Source organism: Rhinolophus sinicus, chromosome 15, assembly GCF_057876585.1.
Source record: "Rhinolophus sinicus isolate RSI-liver-muscle chromosome 15, RSI-T2T, whole genome shotgun sequence".
Lineage (NCBI taxonomy): Eukaryota > Metazoa > Chordata > Mammalia > Chiroptera > Rhinolophidae > Rhinolophus > Rhinolophus sinicus.
Window position 1 is genome coordinate 56,377,455 of NC_142515.1, and position 17,164 is coordinate 56,394,618.

The 17,164-nt window shown below is 44.9% G+C and overlaps 1 protein-coding gene across 2 annotated transcripts in view; it reads left to right on the plus strand.

Annotated features, from left to right (window-relative positions):
- The window catches only part of SH2D4B (SH2 domain containing 4B), a 99,001-nt gene extending 82,716 nt beyond the window's left edge, over nt 1-16,285 (plus strand). For both annotated transcript variants that reach the window (XM_074339694.2, XM_074339693.2), the window contains exons 7-8: nt 11,843-12,063; nt 15,787-16,285. In XM_074339694.2, coding sequence (XP_074195795.1) covers nt 11,843-12,063; nt 15,787-15,879 — 314 coding nt within the window. In that variant the 3' untranslated portion in view covers nt 15,880-16,285. The remainder of the gene's footprint in view (nt 1-11,842; nt 12,064-15,786) is intronic.
- Nucleotides 16,286-17,164: the final 879 nt, after the last annotated feature.

The following is a 17,164-nucleotide window of genomic DNA, read 5'->3' on the forward strand; positions in this document are numbered from 1 at the left end:
TTTTCTGAAGCTTTGTTCTGTTCTTTCATTTAAGACATGTATTTTTTTTTTTTTGTCTTTCCATTTTTGCTGCCTCCTGGTTTGTTTCTATTTATTAGGTAGGGTTTCTGTGTCTCTTGGTTTTAGTAGCGTGACCTTATGTAGTAGGTGTCCTGTTGGTACCAGTGGCGCAGTCTCCCTGATCACCTGGGCTGGGTGCTCCAGGTGTGTCCCTTATGGGGATTGTGCATGCCCCCCTGTTGTAGTTGAGCCTTTTTTGCTGTTTGCACATCATTGTGAAGGATTGACCTAAGGCTGATTGGTTGTGAGGACTGGCGGTGACTACAGAGGAGAAGCTGTTGGGCAGGAGCTGACCCTACAGAGCAGGATTCACTGTCCTGGGAGGTGACCAGGTGGGACGCTGAAACAGGAAATCAGGTGCGCCCGCCTTGGGGCTTCCTGAGAGGGGGCCCACCTCAGGCCAAGATCAGCTGCAGCCTGTCACTGCCCAGGGCCACCTAGCTTGAGCCACAAAGCAACCTGCAGATGGTCACCACTTGCACTGGGCTTGAAGATGCCTTGAGAGGCCAAGCCACGAACCACTGAGGTCAACTGCCACTGGTGCCAGGCTTGGGACTACTCATCAAGAGGTACAGGGCACACTGAGGCCAGATGCTTCTTGTCTGGGGTTTGTGAACCTTTGAGATATTTTAGAAAAGTCCACAGCATGAGCCAAAACAGGCTATTTGTATGGAAAAGCCACTGGAAACAGCTTGGGTGGGCCTGAAAGTTGGATGGGGCAGGGTCTCAGGCAATCACCAGGGCAGGGAGACCATTCTTGGCTAGGCTGATAGAGACTCAGATACGGACTGCTCTGCACATAGAGGGGGGGAGGGTTCAACAAAGAAATAGTAGATTCTGCTAGCACTTTTGTCCGGGAGAAAGATTCCCCTCTAGCCTTTGCCCTGAAGCCAGACGATTCAGTTCCTTCCTGTAAGTACCTGGCGCCTTTCAAGCTTCTGCCGCAGCACTGGAGCTCAGAGGATGTGAGTCTGTCAGCAAGGAAATCCCTTTGCAGGCCCTTTAAGAGGAGCACCTGGGACTCTAGCTGCCTTCCATCTCACTCAGCCACCATCTCCACTGGTTGTCATAGCCAGAAGTTGTGGGGATTTCTCTTCCTGGCACCAGAACCCTGGGCTGGAGAGCCTGGTGTGGGGCTGGGACCCCTCACTCCTCCTGGGGGGGCCTTCACAGACAAGATTTTCCTTCTGATTTGTAATCACCACATGTGGGTGTGAGACTAGCCCATTTTGCATCTCTGCTCCTCCTACAACTCTCCATGTGATCTATTCTGTATGTCGTTAGTTGTGTGACTTCTTTTCAGCTGGATTTCAGGCAATTCTCAATGATAGTTATTCTGTAGTTTAGTTGTAATTTTGATGTGGTCATGAGAGAAAGTAAGCATAGCGTTTACCTACTCTGCCATCTTGACTGGAAATTGATACATCTTTTACATTGGTGGGTGCAGGACATTTAATATTGAACAACTACAACAAATAGAGATTGTATGTGGGAAACAAGATAACAATGCGAAGTTTTAGTGTTGTGCTCTGTTGCCAGTGGATCTGTTTCTGAGGGGTCTGGAAAAGAAAACTACTCTGAGATTTTGAATGTATGTTATTCTAGATGCCCAAGAACAATGGATAGGTCTCCCTTAAGTTAAAGATTAACTTTTTACTAAGGAAGATATTGGCCTGTGATGTGACCACTCACCATGATCTACCCAGGTAGGAATTAATGATCAGAGTGTCTTGTGTGGTTACTTTTGGTCATTGAGCTTGTCAGGTATCCCTCTTTTTGGTCACATACTGTTGAGAAATTTACTTCCTCAAGATCAGGCCATAAGTGGCAGACATCTGAGTGGAAATTCAGATTTGTCTGATTTGGTGTTGCTTTCAACAGGATAGTATACTAAATCTTTCAGCCCCTGGAGACAGGCCTATCCAAACGGAAAGGTCCCTGCACTGGAGACTGGGCACAGTTTCTGTTTGCAGAGGTTTGTGATTATTCCCACCCTCATGCCATGTTGGGTACAGTGCTTGACAAAATCGGACATTCTGGGCATTGCTTTTCCCGCTCTGCCACTTACTAGTGTGAAACCTTGGGCAAGTAACTCAATCTCTTTTGGCCTAATTTTCAATTCTGTAAAATAGGAAGAATAAAAGTGCCTGCATCAAAGGATTATTGTGAAGTTTGAATGAACTAGTGTGTGTGAAGCCCTTAGCACAGTGGTTGGCATAATGTCAGCATTCCCTAAATGCTAGCTATAGGATTATAGTTCTAGTTAATTAGTGATTTATTCAACAATATTGAGGGCCTAGTGAGCTCCAGACATAAGAATATAGTAGGAACAAATTAGACAAAGTTCTTGCACTCATAGATCTTATGTTTACAAAATTATGATAATTTATATATAAACTATTGTAGAAGCTACCTTTCTTGCATAAATTACATTATACACTACTATTTTTCTACAACTTTTTTCCCCCAGTTACCAGTTAGAGATCTTTCAGGTCTATCTCCTTGTCAGTGGTTCTCAAGGTGGGAGTGATTGTTCCCCAGAGGACAGTTGACAATATTTGGAGACAATTTAGGTTGTGAAAGCTGTGAGGTGCTATTGGCGTCTGGTGGGTAGAGGTCAGGGGTACTGCTAAGCATCCTGCAATGCACAGAACAGCCTTCATGACAAATACTTATTTGGCTCAAAATGTCAATAGTGCCCAGGTTGAGAAACCTGGGTCTGGTCTGGATGTATATCTATATCTCATTTAAACTTTAACTTGTTACTAGAAGGATATGCAAAAGATATAACTTTATTCATTTTTATAAGTGATTTCATCTTACTCTTGATCTCTATTTCCTGTTAATGCTTTAAACAACAACAACAACAAAAATCAGAACAAACCTTAAAACTTTCAGTTAAAGATAATCCTGCCTTCTCTGGTTTAAGTCTGTTTCAGATTAACTTGGTTACTTTCTAGCAAATATTCAAGCATTTTAAGCTCAAAGTCCAGCCTCTCCCTGCTTGAAGTTTCTTTCCTTTCCCCTAACTCATGTCTGGGTGCAGGGAAAGCTCATGACCTTGGGAGGAACCTTAGGAAGACGCTGGTCTGTAGCTCATCTCTGGACCTTGTCCTCTGTTTTTGCTAATCCCCCGATGGTCATGGCTGCTGGGACCACCTGTGACTTTTAGATACTAGGCACAGCTGGGGTCTGGGGGGCCCTTCACCCACATTGATCATCCCCCGAATTTGACTTGGCCCTACCTTGACTCCTGCTGGGGCTTCCGAGTTTCAGCAACTCCTATCAAATACTGTTAGCTGAGGCTGCCCACCCCTCAAGCCTAGATTCTGGGGTCACCTTGCCTCTTAGGGAGCTGGACCATACTCTTAAAGATCTCTACTTGTTAAAAACAAAACAAAACCCTAAGTCCTGAGGGTTGAGTTAACTGGTCACCTCGTCCCTTCCCTGCCTCCATAGTTTATTATCATTATTGGAATAAATAAGGCTATCCCTTGTTTCTTTATTTACTTACCCTCCTTCATCTCTACTCTCCACTCACATTCGCCTTCCTCCTTAATAAGCAGCCTTTCTGATAAGTTTCACCTGTATCTGTTGAAAGGGTTCTTGTGTATTTATTTATAGGAGATATATATCGTATATGTACCTCCCATAGGGACGTTATTCTGCGCTTTCTTTTCTTTTTTTTTTTCCCTCTTGAAAATGTTTCATGTGATTTGACCTTGATGCTTTTCTGTGGCTAATTTTTATGTGAAAGTAGTTTTCCTGAACTCTTCAAAGAAACAAGGGCCTGGAAAGTATTTTACTCCATAGAGCCTCCTCCTCTATTGTGGTTGGGACGTCTTCACAAATCCAGCAGCCTGCCTCTTGGGACAGCCAGGCTTGGTCCCCTCCCACACGTGGGTCTGGAACTTCTTTCTTCTTGTTGCCCCTGTCTTGCTCAATTAAGATTCCATTCCCAACAGTAAAGGTGCCCTGGAGGGTCTCACCATGGGCTTCTCATACTAACCAAGGGTTGGGGAGGGCACATCCCTCCTTCATTTCAGGTGCCGTTCTCACGTTGGTCCTCTGCTTTCCAGCCAATTCCTGTTCACTGCTCTCAGGTCCATTGGTCACCCTTGTTTCTTCTTCGTCCTGTGTACACACAATACCAGGGAGGTCTTGTACTAATCGTTTGTTCCCACCACGATTTGTATTTGGGGTTCATGGGGATACCTTGGCACCTCGTTTTGTTGTAAACATAGTCTGCACTATTGGTTTTCCTCTTTAGTTGCTCAGCTTGTTTTCATTGGGGAATTTGGAAAGATTGATAAATGCTGCCGCTGATCCCAGAATCTAGCTCTCCTGCCCTGTACTTACATGCAGGTGATTGAAAGGTGAGGTGCTCTAAGTGCCACTGGTGTTTCTAACTGTATCTCAGTGAACACTGTGCTATGAGACCCATGCTCTGTGTACTTCTGGTCTATTCTTTCAAATTGCTGCACAGTCCTCCCTGGGGTGTAGCCACCTGATTTTGCCCATTCACTCCCTGAGTCATGGACCTCCAGTTTGCTTCCAACTCATCACCACACAAATTAATCTAAGAATCAATTAACTTCCTTGCACTGGACTCTTATGGGCCTGCGTAAGGATTTCTTTATAATGTATCTCAGGATTGGAACTGAGTCAGAGGATACACATGCACTGAATTTGACTAGGGGTGCCGATGGCTCTCCAGAAGGCTGATCTGGCCTCTGTTCTCAGCAGCCAGATGTGAGGGCTGCTCCACCTCCATGTTCCAAATCCCACATGAGATCGTGGTGGAGGTCCTGGATCCCCTCCATGCCTCACAGGAACTCAGAGGCTGGAAGCCACCAGCTTCAGACTGGTCTCTCTCCAAACACGCTGTTTCTGCCTGGCTGTGGCTACATGATACAGATGCACAGCACCTGCTAATTCTCTGCAAACATTGGGGTACAGGACTCCTGTACTTTCAGCTACCTTCTCAATCTCTCTGGGCTATGGGGTGCAGAAGAGTACATGAGGGCATTCCCTTCCGTCCTTGCCCTCTACCCCAGCCCCAGCCCAGGCAAAGCTCTTTCTTGTCTGACAGGGACGCCTCATAGGATCTATCCTATATCCCTCTAGAGTAGGTCTATAAAACTCTGTGTTCAAACCTCTGACTATTACTCTGAATAGACAGAGAGTTTCTAGAATGTGAAAATCACTGTGTACTTCTTTGCCAGTCCTGGCTTGTAAGACTGCTCTCTAGCTCAGTGAGTCTCAAATCTCGCTACATATTAGAATTACATGAGAAGATTTTAAATATTACTGATGCTCGGTGTACCCAAAATGATTTAAACCAGACTCTTTCGGAGTGCACCAGTGCTTAGAGTCATGCTATAGAGACTCAAGACAGCCAACTTTGACAGTTAAAGCTTATTAGTGACCATTTATTTCTTGGTGATAATCTCCCAGTCCCCCAAAGGACTTTGACCAATCTTGAGTGAATGTCATAGCAGTGATATGTGGGGAGCTGCAGCACAATAATATTAAAATATTTTAAAATATTAAACATTGAATATATTCAGTGTATGCTCATACATATGTGAAGGGCGTAAAAAGCTTAGGAAGTGAAAACACTACCAATCCTTGAAAGGCCCTGTGTGCTTCTCACCATTGTAGCCCTCTCCTTCCACCAGGTATGATCCCTATCCTGAACATTTTGTCCATCATTTCCTTGCTTTATTTATTGTTTATATATTAATGTCCAAATACCATAGTGTTTAGCTTTGTGGGCTTTTCAATTTAATATAAATGGAACCGTAGTGTATTTATTTTTCAGTTATTAGCTTGTTTCATGCTTCATTGAAAAATTTTTTTTCTCATTGTGTTTTCCACCTCTGTTGCTTGGAGTTTATACCACTCTCAATGCCTATTTTTTAGAGGTTTATTTAGATGATATAGCGTGCATAATTAACATATTCTAAAGTTAATATATATATATCTTTACCATCTTCCTAAATGAATAGAATTTTTTTAACTCCAATCATCTTTCTCTTGATAAGATGTTATCCTGTGTTATGGTTCTACTTTTGTAAACGCTCAAATTATTCATTATTATTATTATTTTATAAGTCAATATATATATTTTAAAGTTAACCTATAGTATCTATGCTCATCATTCCTTCTAGCATCTCAAATTCTCTATCCACGATCATATTTCATCTACCTAGAAGTGCATCCTTTAGAATTTCCTTAATCGTCAACTCTGAAAATTTTTTCTGAAGATGTCTTTATTTTTCCTTTCTCCTTGAAAGGGTTTTATTAAGCACTGTTATTTTTCTCTAGGCACACTGAAAATATTATCTCATTGTCCTCTGGCTTCAGTTGTTGCAACTGAGAAGTCAACCATTAGTTTAATTGTTTCTTCTTTGTAGGTAAACTGCCTTTTCTGTCTCCTTGGCAAAATGAGACATTGAGTAGCTTTGCGCAGTTACACTGTTACGTGTCTGTGATTAATTCTCCGCCATTCACTCTTTAAGTACTCCTTCCTCTCCATTCTCCTCTCCTCATTGAGATTCAGATTATACATGTGTTAGACCTTTCATTCCATCCTCCATGTCTTTTAACCTCCTGAGACTAAGATTAAACTTCTCTTATGCTACGTTTATATAAATGTCCCATGGATGAATCATTCTTCGTCCTCACTGTTTCACTCATCGCATCTCTTCTTCTCTCCTTTGCCTGCATCAGCACTCCTTGCTGCTCACACAGAGTCTACCCCGCCTTCAAGGTCCACTTCACACCCCCTTCATTGTCTGTACAAAGCTTGTCCTGACTTATACAGGCCTCATCTGTCTCCTCCTTCTTGTGTCTTTCACAGCACTTACTGTCCTCTGCATGAGATAATGTGGTATAGAGCAAAGAGCACTGAACTTGGATTCTGAGGACCTGAGTTCAAATTCTGGCTCCACCACTTACTAGCTCTGTGAACTTGGGTAAGTTACTTCTCTTGCTGACCCTCAGTGTCTTCAGTTATGAGAGTTGTTAGGAAGACTGATGAGATGGTGCCCAGTGTTGGCTCTGGCATAAAGCTTCCCCTGTGGCCCTCACTGTGTCCTTTTGCCTCTCTGCCTCACAATGGAGGCCATTTCTGGCAGCCTGGTGGCTTGGGGGCTGGATTTCAATGCTATAACTGTGGAAATATAGCTGCGAAGCAATTCTTAGAAGAGGAAGCCCTCATTGGGTTGAAATCCTTGGCTTATATGCCTCCAATTTATACCCCTTGAATCCATTTTCTATCCTTGAACATTCACATATTCTATTTAGGAAACATCAGTAGCTCCTGATGGCCCTCAGAATTAAATCTATAATTCTTTTCATGGTATGGCGAGTGCTTTGGGGCCTGACCTCTGCCTACCTCTGTGCCTCATGCCACTGCCCAGCTGCTACTTGAGCCCTCCCTCTGGCCACAAAGAACCATGTGCTAATTTCTTTTGCAAACTGACCTTCTTGCCTTATCCATTTGTTCTAACCTTTCTGTTCTCAGTCTAACTGTCACTTCCATCCCTGGGCTCCAGAGCTGTGTGGGCACCTTCCTTAGGTGTGACCACAGCAGCTGAGGCCATACCCCATGTGGCCTTTATTACAACTGGTTGCAGTGAGCCTTTTTAAAAAAACTTATGCCAATCTTTATTTCTGTCCAGAGTCAGAGCTTTTGGAAGGCAGCAACTATTTCTCATTCAGTGCCGACTTTCAGATGCCCGGCATGGGGCCTGGCTCCCAGAGAGTGCTTAATAAATATTTCTTAAAGGGAAGAAAGAAAAAAGGAAGAAATAAAAGAAGGAGAGAAACTATAGGAAAAACTACATTTCCCATTGTGAGGGGTGAGAATTGGCTTAGAAAGAGTCTGTGGTTACATTCTCCAGTCATCATTCTAGAACGACAGCCCTGGACGGCCTTCTGGTAAGGCCATGCCTCAGCCAACACTGCTCATTAGCGGAATTAGAGAGTTTTCATGGTCCCAACATGTGGTCTCTTCCCAGCCAGAAGGGGTGACATGAGGCCTTCTCCTCTCTCTTTAGCCAGGAGATTATAGAGTGTTTAGAAGGGGCAGGTGGGACGGGGTGGGGTATGATTAGTGCTTTGTTCCCAGAATACTTGGCTTAGAGGCTATCCAGGGGGAGAGAGAGAGAGAAGGGGAGGGCAGAGTGAATGGGGAAGGAAAACATAACAGCTTCTTGCAAGCATTCTGTATGTCCCACAGCCATGAATCAATTCTCTTGGGGGCTGGGTTTTCTGTGAAATGGTCTTTGCCATCCTGAACTGTGAGAATGTATCATCTTTGGTCTTGGGCCAAATAGCAATTTTGATTTCTAGGTAAGTTTCAAAGAGGGGGCAGAATACATGAATGCTTACTATGGAGACTCTTAAGACTGGTGCAGGCTGGGGCCCAGGGACAGTCCCATTCAGAGGAAGCCACCCTCAGCAGCCTGTGTTTGAGAGGACTGGGTGTGCAGGGTGTGGGTAACATAGCCTGGAGGTACTGTGACCGTTACTGCTACCAGCAGAAGGTAGCACCTACCACTCGCAAGTGGGCAATGCTTAGTATATTCAATGCAGACGACTTACATTGTGTTAGACGTTATGTTCTCAGACACTGTGACGAGCACATTCATGCATTAATTTAATGAATTCTCAAACAACCTTATGATGTAGGTGTATTTTCAGTACGTCTTAATAGATGAGGACATTGAACTGACTTTCAGAGGGACTTATGTACCCTGCCCAAGGCCACCTACTGATCAAGTCTCTGAGCTGTGATTTTAGTCCATGCACTTGATCTCTGCTCCAAACAAGCCCCACGACATCCCAGGCACTTAGGGTACTACCAAAGATACAGTTTTGGTGTCCATTTGGGTCTTAAGGAAGCAGCAGTGCAAGAGATTTATTGGAGTAAATGCCTGTGAAGGATAAAGGGGAGATAGAGCAGAGGAAGGCGGGAGAGACTTCAGATGGGTTGGAGGTCTGACACCTGTGAAGGGAGAGAGGGAAGGAAGGATGGTTGGGAGGAAGAGCCTGGTACTGGAGTGCAGCTCGGAGAAAATCTCTGTCAGGCTGATGAGAAGCCCCTGAGCAAGAGCTGCTTACTAGAGGAGCCCCACATTGGGTAGGAACGGTGGCTCTCATGCCCCGTGCTCAGTCATAGAACCCCCTGTGCTCTGAGTCAGGGGGTACTCAGTCTAGCACTCCCTGCACTGGAAGCAGCCTGAGGAGAGAGAGCATCCCGCAGCAATGGATCCCGAAGGTGCAGCAGCTGGAGGCTGTCTGCTCCCCACACTCCTCCTTGCAGTGGGGGGTCTCTCTTGAATGGAGGCTTGAGCAGCACGCGCTCGCATGGCTGCCACAGGCTCCGTCCTTGAGTTGTTCACAGCCAGTTTACTAATATACTGTAGAGTTCGGGCAGGATGCTATGAAAGCCCCAAGGTGGGATATCCCCTGTAGCCTCCTGGGATAAAAACCATTTCCTGGTAGGGTTGAGCGGGTTGTACACTGAAGAAAGGGACCCTGCCAAGAAGGCTACTTGGGGGCGGGGGGAGGGAATGACATGCAGAAATGTGAGCTTTGCCAATTTGGCCCAGAGAGGCACCCTTTTCTAGTTCAACCACTCAGAGGGACATCTTTTTCTAACTTGCGCAGAGGTGGAGTATAGGCGACTAGCAGCCTGTGATTCCCGGGAGAAAAGAGGAATCCTTCAGTGAGCATTCAGGGCCAGCTGAGACAAAGGGGGCTGGGAATGAGGGTGGGGCTTCTGCACAGGGAGGCTTGTGGAGAGCAGGTGGTAAGGGTGCATGAGGTGAGCCTAGACAGGTGGGTGGGGCGGGGCGGGGCCCAGTGCCATCATTCCTAAGGCAGACTCTGCCGCAGGTCAGTGGGAGCCCATTGGAGGGATTTAGATGGTGGAGAGACATGACGTTGTCATTTTGGTGTTACTGGTCACTTTTAGATACTAAAAAATCGAGTCACATTGAAATTTGACTGTTTAGTCTCCCACCCAATGTAACACTCAACTTCTCTCCCACTCCCAGTCTATGCCGGGCTTCAGCTTGAGGTGCATAGGGTGGGGACGGGGTGACCTCTTCTGGTCCTTCTTCCTCCCACCCCTACTCTTATCTCCCCACCCCAGCCACCTTTAAGGTCTTGGTCCTCTGGTGTTGAGGCAGGGAGGTGGGTGAGGGACAGTGCTGAATCTTTTGACAGAGGCCTGATGTACCCTTTCGTCCTCTTTTGTCTGTCATGGTCTCTCTGGCTAAAGCCACTATGGCCCTCCAGCGGGCAGCTCCAGGGTACATCCTGACTCCTACGTGTGTGATTCTTCATGTGTGCTGTCGCGGGAGGGCTCCCCTTTCCTTCCTTCCCTCTCTCTGCCTATGTAAGTTTTCTCCTTATGTATTATAGCCTGGATGGGGAGGGGTTGGCTGCCTCGATTGTCCCGTGGTAAGTCCTGGTCAAGGAGGAAGGAGATGCTTCCAGTTGTGCTGGCTGTCTTTAAAAGGGGCACAAGTGACAGAACAGTTGCCTCTGTCTTCCGCTTTGGGCACAAGGAAAGTCCTGTTGCACCTCCTGTTAAGGGGAGGAATGAGAGGGGAATGTGCCAGCAGATAGTTGGGGGGGGCATGGGGGATGCAGCGGGGGCGGACTCCCACGTGTGTGGTGCCTTTCAAAGTCATGGGGATGAGCAGCCCAGCTTCCTTCTACCCCTCTGTTACCTCACTGGCTATAAATAATACCACTGGATGTATCTAGAGGGTAAACAAGTGAGTGTGTAAAAGGACAATTTGTTGCAATTCACCTCTCCCCCTAAAAGAACAGATGATAACAGTAGCCAGCTTTACAACAGCTCTTCTCAGTTTACGAAATGATTTTCAATTCTTTATCTGACTTGAGAGTTGTACTGTACCTTTGAAGTGAATGGGTTAAGATTACCATTGGAAAAGTTGAGTGCTTGGCTGAAGACCATATAGGCAGGTCAGGGCAGAGCTAGGCAGGTCGTCTGAGTCGTCTGACTATGCCCGTCTTCCCACTGCCCTGGCCTCCAGAGCCCATCCACTAAATGTACACTGCCCAGATGAGGGTGGTACCCTAATAGCCTTTGGGGGAGCGCCACTGACATTAACCACTCCAAGGTCAGACCTGAAACCACATTGTGTAGGACTGCAGAACCTGAGAAAGTTTTGTTCTTTGAGCTCAGGTGAAGCTTAGTTACGTGCCTTTATTAAGAAACTGTCTGCCTAGTGTCCACAGGTTGACAGAGGAAGTCTTGTTACTTCTTAAGAGGAAATGCTGTTTTCAGGTGCTCCTTTATGGGTACCAGAGAGATACAGAGGCAGGAATCTTAAGTCACCCTGGTCTCGTCGTTAAAGCAAGTCTCTTAAGGCTCTACACAGGGCAATGGTTGTTGACTTCTATTTGTAATCGATAAATGCTAGAATTCCAGCTCATTCCTATTTCTTTGGTTACCCAATTAATCCAAATTAGTGTGGCGTAATTTAGAGGAAACATGCTGAATTCAAGTCCTAGTAGAAACTCTGCCCCCAGGCTCACAGCTGGTTGCTTTGGGCCAAGATGGCCCCTCAGTGGACTGAGGCAAATGCTGGCTGGCCCCTTAGACCCCACCCTTCCTTGGACAGAGGCTGAGGGGCAGGAATGAGTATGGATGGGGGTGAGTGGGGGCAGGGGCATAGGGAAAGAGTGGCAGAACCTTCTGCAACTGACATTTCTTTTTTCTTTTTGAAACCAGGAATTATTAGCCGAGAAGATGCAGAAGACCTCCTTGAGAACATGACCGAGGGAGCATTTCTAGTCCGGGTCAGTGAGAAAATCTGGGGTTACACCCTCTCTTACCGTCTGCAGAAAGGGTTCAAGCACTTTCTTGTGGATGCCTCCGGGGATTTCTACAGCTTCCTGGGAGTGGACCCCAATCGCCATGCAACGCTCACCGATCTCATTGATTTCCACAAGGTATCACTCTTAGAGGTGCTGCTCGGGGTGAAACTGGTATTGGAGAAACTTGAGCTCCAAAGGGAGAGCCAGGCTGCTGGCATCCTAAGAGATGGGGGTGGAGAGTGAGCAGGTGGTCCTAGGAGGTCCTTAGGGTCACAGGACGTGGAACATTGGGGTAGAAGAGACAGAGGTTGTGTAGATCTAGTCTTCTCTCTGGCTTACCCTCTGACCCATGCGGGCACCTCTAACCCTGGTCCCCAGCCCTCCTCTCACCTCGAGTACCTGAGTATTTCCTACTGTCAGCGCTTAGGGACTGATTGAGCAGTTTTCTGTCCAAGCCCATGTCTCACCTCCAACTCATCCTGGATGTCCCTCTTGAGGACGTTCTGGGCAGGCTTCTGGCTGCTTCGTAGAATAAGCTAAAGCCTCGCAAGCAACCTCGTGGTTAGAGGAGCTTTTCTCGTGGCTAACTCTGTCTCTTGTTCCAACTACAGCTTTACCACTTACTACATGTGTGACGTTGGACAGGTTCCATAGTCTCACTGAGCTTTAGTTTCCTACCAGGCCAATGGATGTAAATACTGCCTGGTTCAGATCCTATGAGCATTAAATGAGAGGACGTGTATAACAGTACTCTGTACCTGTAAAGTGGTTTGGAAGGTCTCGATTCCCAGAACTCTTTGTTGTTTGTTCCCTTGCCGTGGACCTCACATTGAGAAAGATGTTGCCTTCTAAATAATATAGGTAGAAAGAGGCAATTTCTGTATTAATCGCCATGCGACGCTCACCGATCTCACTGATTTCCACAAGGTATCACTCTTAGAGGTGCTGCTCGGGGTGAAACTGGTATTGGAGAAACTTGAGCTCCAAAGGGAGAGCTGTTGGTAGGAGTAGTAAGTGGGAGAAAGACAAAGTAGGACTCGGTGACCTGGAAGGATGGGACCCCAGGATTCTGAAAGACAGCTCGGTGGTCCACCATCTGTCTGAGCTTTGCAGGTGTAGAAAGTTCCACAGAATTACTTGACTGTCTCACTGGGCTTTTGCTATGATAGGGACTCTCGGATTTTTCTTCATGGATGTCCCCAGGGCTGTAGGGACCGTAAGCTCTTAACCGGATCTTATACGTAAAGTACACAGAAAATCACCCCTTTACAAATACCCAGTCACTGGGAGAAGAGGACCTGCTCAGAAAGCTAGATGAACCAAGTTCAAGGCAGATTTCTCCTTGTGTGGGTAAGAGCTTTCAAACAACTATAGGAAAGAGAAAGGGAGGGGACATGTGGACATTGGCACCTTCTCTGTGTCAGACTCTGTGCCTGTTGCTCTTACGTCCAGGTTTTCATTCAGTCGTCACTATAGCTCCGTGCGGGTGGCAGATCAGGCCCATTTCACAGATCAGGAAAGGGAGCTTGTGTAACTTGTCTAAGTGTTCATGGCTGGTCCAGGAGTTAAGCCTCAGGCTGTGTGCCTCTAAGGCTTGTGCTTTTTCCCTAAACCACATTGTTTGCTTTCCCTGTCCTAGATAAGCTGCTGTGAGCATTGATGAGCTCCCTGTCCCAGGAAGTATCCAAGCAAAGGGTAAATGTCCATCTCTCAGAGATGCTGTGACACGTTCCTGCATAGAAAGGCTAGACCATTTGTCTTTGAAGGTCTTTACTCTCTCCCAAATCTAAGGGATTTGAGATTGCCAGTTTCATTTCTAACACTAAAGAGAGAGCTCATCTATGCCCATGTGGACGGAGATCTGGTGGCCAGTTTTATAAGTTAAATTTTTAATTGCACAATTAATTTATGATTACATTTCAAGAAAAATCAAATACAATATAAAGCGAAAGCCTTGTTCATATCAACTCCCCGTTTCCATCCACCTTGAATTATCAGTTTGTACTGTACCTATCTAAGTATTTCCTGGGTGTTAACATAAAAAATGTGTGTACATAAAGAAATACACAGTTTTATTATTTTTCACATAAGTTGGACAATCCTTTACCAACAGCTCAGCAATTTGATTTTTTAAACATGCTTAATATATCATAGAATGTATTTTATAAATGCATGGTCTCTACAATCAGGCTGCCCTGTTTTAAATCCTACCTTCCTTGCTGTGTGTGACTTTGGGCAACTACTCAAACTTTTGTGCTTTAGTTTCCCCCTCAGTGAGATGGGTTTAACAATAGCACTCACCTCTTTAGGGTCACTGTGAGATTTCGGTGAGACATCACTGTAAAGTGCTAAAACAATATACCTGGCATCTGGAAGTTGTCAGGACTTGGCTGTTGCTGAAATATGTCTATGAGATCTTCGTACGTCAGCACTTGTGCTGCAGCCTTGTAAATGCCTATGGTGTCCCATGGTATGGATGTATATTACAGTTTCGTTATCCATCCTCCTTTTGATGGCCACTTACATAGCTTCTGGGTTTTCACAATCACAAACAGTGCTGCAGAGACTTCTTGCATAGTCACCTTGGGCACATGTACGAGTATTTCTCTCGGATGGATCCCTCACACTGGAATTGCTGGATAGAAGACTATGCATATTTTAATTTGAGAAGATCTGCCAGATTGCCCTCTAAAAATGTAGCGCCGATTCATACTCCTGCCAAAACTATATGAGGCTGTTTCCCCGAACACTGCTGCCAACACTGGGGATTATGAGTCATTTTAATTTTTTCCCATCAGATGGGCAGACACTGAATCTCAGTGTTGTTTAGCGTGCATGTCTCTGATTACCACTGATGCTGAGTCTCTTTTCGTATGTTTAATGGCTACTTGGATTTCTTCTGTGAATTGTCTGTTGATATCTTTTGTCCTTTTTTCCACTTAGATGTTGCTTTCTTACTGATGTATCAATTCTTCCGCGGCTAAATTACTCTTCAGCCATGTCCATTCTGCTCTTCAGTTCTTCCGTTGAATTTTTTCTTGTAATTTAAATGGGCATCCTTTTCATTTCCAGCTCCTTTATTGTTTTTCTTTTTTCCCTCTTCATAATAGCCCTTTCTTGTTTCATGGGCGATTTATCATCTTATTCCACTGAGGAGATTCATTCATGTCTTTTAAAGGCTATTTCTGTTTTAGAAACTTGGTATTTGCTTGGGAGTCAGTTCTGTTGTTGAGTTTGGCATCTTTCTTTTGTGGTAATGATTTTTCTTAAATACTTACAAATTTTGAGCTAGGAAGTGATTTGAGCTTTGAATTTCCTATTTATCCATCAGTGCATACGGTTCTTGTTCCCCAAATCCAGTCTCTTTGTGCTGCTGGGGTTGGGATTGATAGTGGGAATGGGAGCGTCTGAACTTTGTGGGTCTCTTTGGCTTTCCAAGGAACTGTGTGCCTCTCCTTACTTTCTGACATGCCTGAGGCAGACCTCTGCTGTCTGGGGCTCCCCAACCTGTCTCACTGATAAGCTCTAGCACCCCCGCCCCACATGAACTCCTCTGAAAATCTCATCCTGTGTGTCTTTTGGGGTTCAAGTATTGCTCTGTTGACAGCCTTTCTTCTTATTCTCCCATGTTTTTATGGGAGAATTGTTATTTTTATCAATTTATTTGTTAGATTGTCATTGTTATTTTTATCAATTTATTTTTAAAAGCATATTTTTTTTGGCATTTCTGGAAATTTGAGTAAGGATGAGGCAGACGCATATTCTTAGTCTTTCTGTCTTGAACTGGTCTCTCTCTGGTGGATGCTTGTTTCCCTTTCTTGATTGTAAGTAAACGTTTCTTTTTTTTTTTCTTTTTAGGAGGAAATTATCACTGTTTCAGGGGGAGAGTTGCTGCAGACACCCTGTGGACAGAGAGACAGCCCGCCAGACTACCATTTGTTGTTTGAATGACGTTTATTTCCTTATCAATTGAACTCCTTTGGGTATCCCTTTTTTTTTTTTTTTTTTTTTTAACTCAACTTAAGAACTTCCAAGCTCAAGTCCTTATGGCCTTCTGGAAGATTCACCCCCATCCAGAGGATTAAATAGATTAGTACATCTCAAGGGATATGAAATATATGGCGTGTTTGCTACTGGTCTTCAACCCAGGGCCCAGGACAGAAATTGCTGATAACTGATGCAATTCTTTCGTGAAGAGTTTAGACGTGACCTCAGAAGATGAAGCCTGCTTGTCATGGCTGCTCTAAACTCAGCTTCTAGAGCCCATGGATCATATTTTTATAATCCAGAATAATTCCAGTGCCGAACTCAGAGTTTAACATATGGTAGACAGTCAATAAAATGTCTGTTGACTGAATGCACTTCTGAAATTTTTCCAACACCACTGACCATTAGTGATTTCTAGTAAGTTATTTCCTACCTGTCACTGTTTATAAAGTCAAGGAGATTATAGAAGAAATATTGTAAAGGATTTATATGAAAAACATAGAAGCTGCATCTCTAATGATGTTCATTATCACCCTCATTGGTATTTATCATTGGAATTACTAAGGCTTCTGACCCCCAGCTTCCAGAACAGGTGACTGATACTGCCATTCCTTCCTCGTTTGCCTCATCTTCTGCCACCCCTCCTCTGTCTTGAAATCACATCTTGGCCTTCATTTTGCAGTACTGAGGCAGGGGTTTCATGTATCCCTATAGATGTGCCCCAGACCTGGGGTGAATTATAAATCCAAGGATGGTTTGTAGACATCTGATAAGTCCTTTGCTCTCTAGGATTTGGCCCTCTTTATGCAGGTTACTCAAATGATTTCCTCTGCCTTCATAGGCCTTTGATTTTGATTCTACTATCCTTCTGAGTATGTTCTTCTTAAGAAGAAGGCTGTCCCACTAACTCTCAGTGACTCTCAGGAATGGTGTCTATTTGTGCACACTCATGTTTCACATTTATGGACATATACGAGTACATAAGAGACAGCTTGTGATGACAAAAATAGTATAGGCTGTAGGATCAAACAGACTTGCTTGCAACCCCCCACACGGAACTTACTAGTATTTGAATGCTAGCAGCGCTGTATGTGGTGAGAGTAAAAGTATGAATGGACTCTGGGATGTCAACGAACTTACGTGAGTTGTATCAAACGTCTCTTACGCTCTACTTTACCTCTGTGTCACCTGTTCTCAGATCTTTGGCCACTTGTTTCACCCCCGTCACCACCACTACAACCAGTTTTGC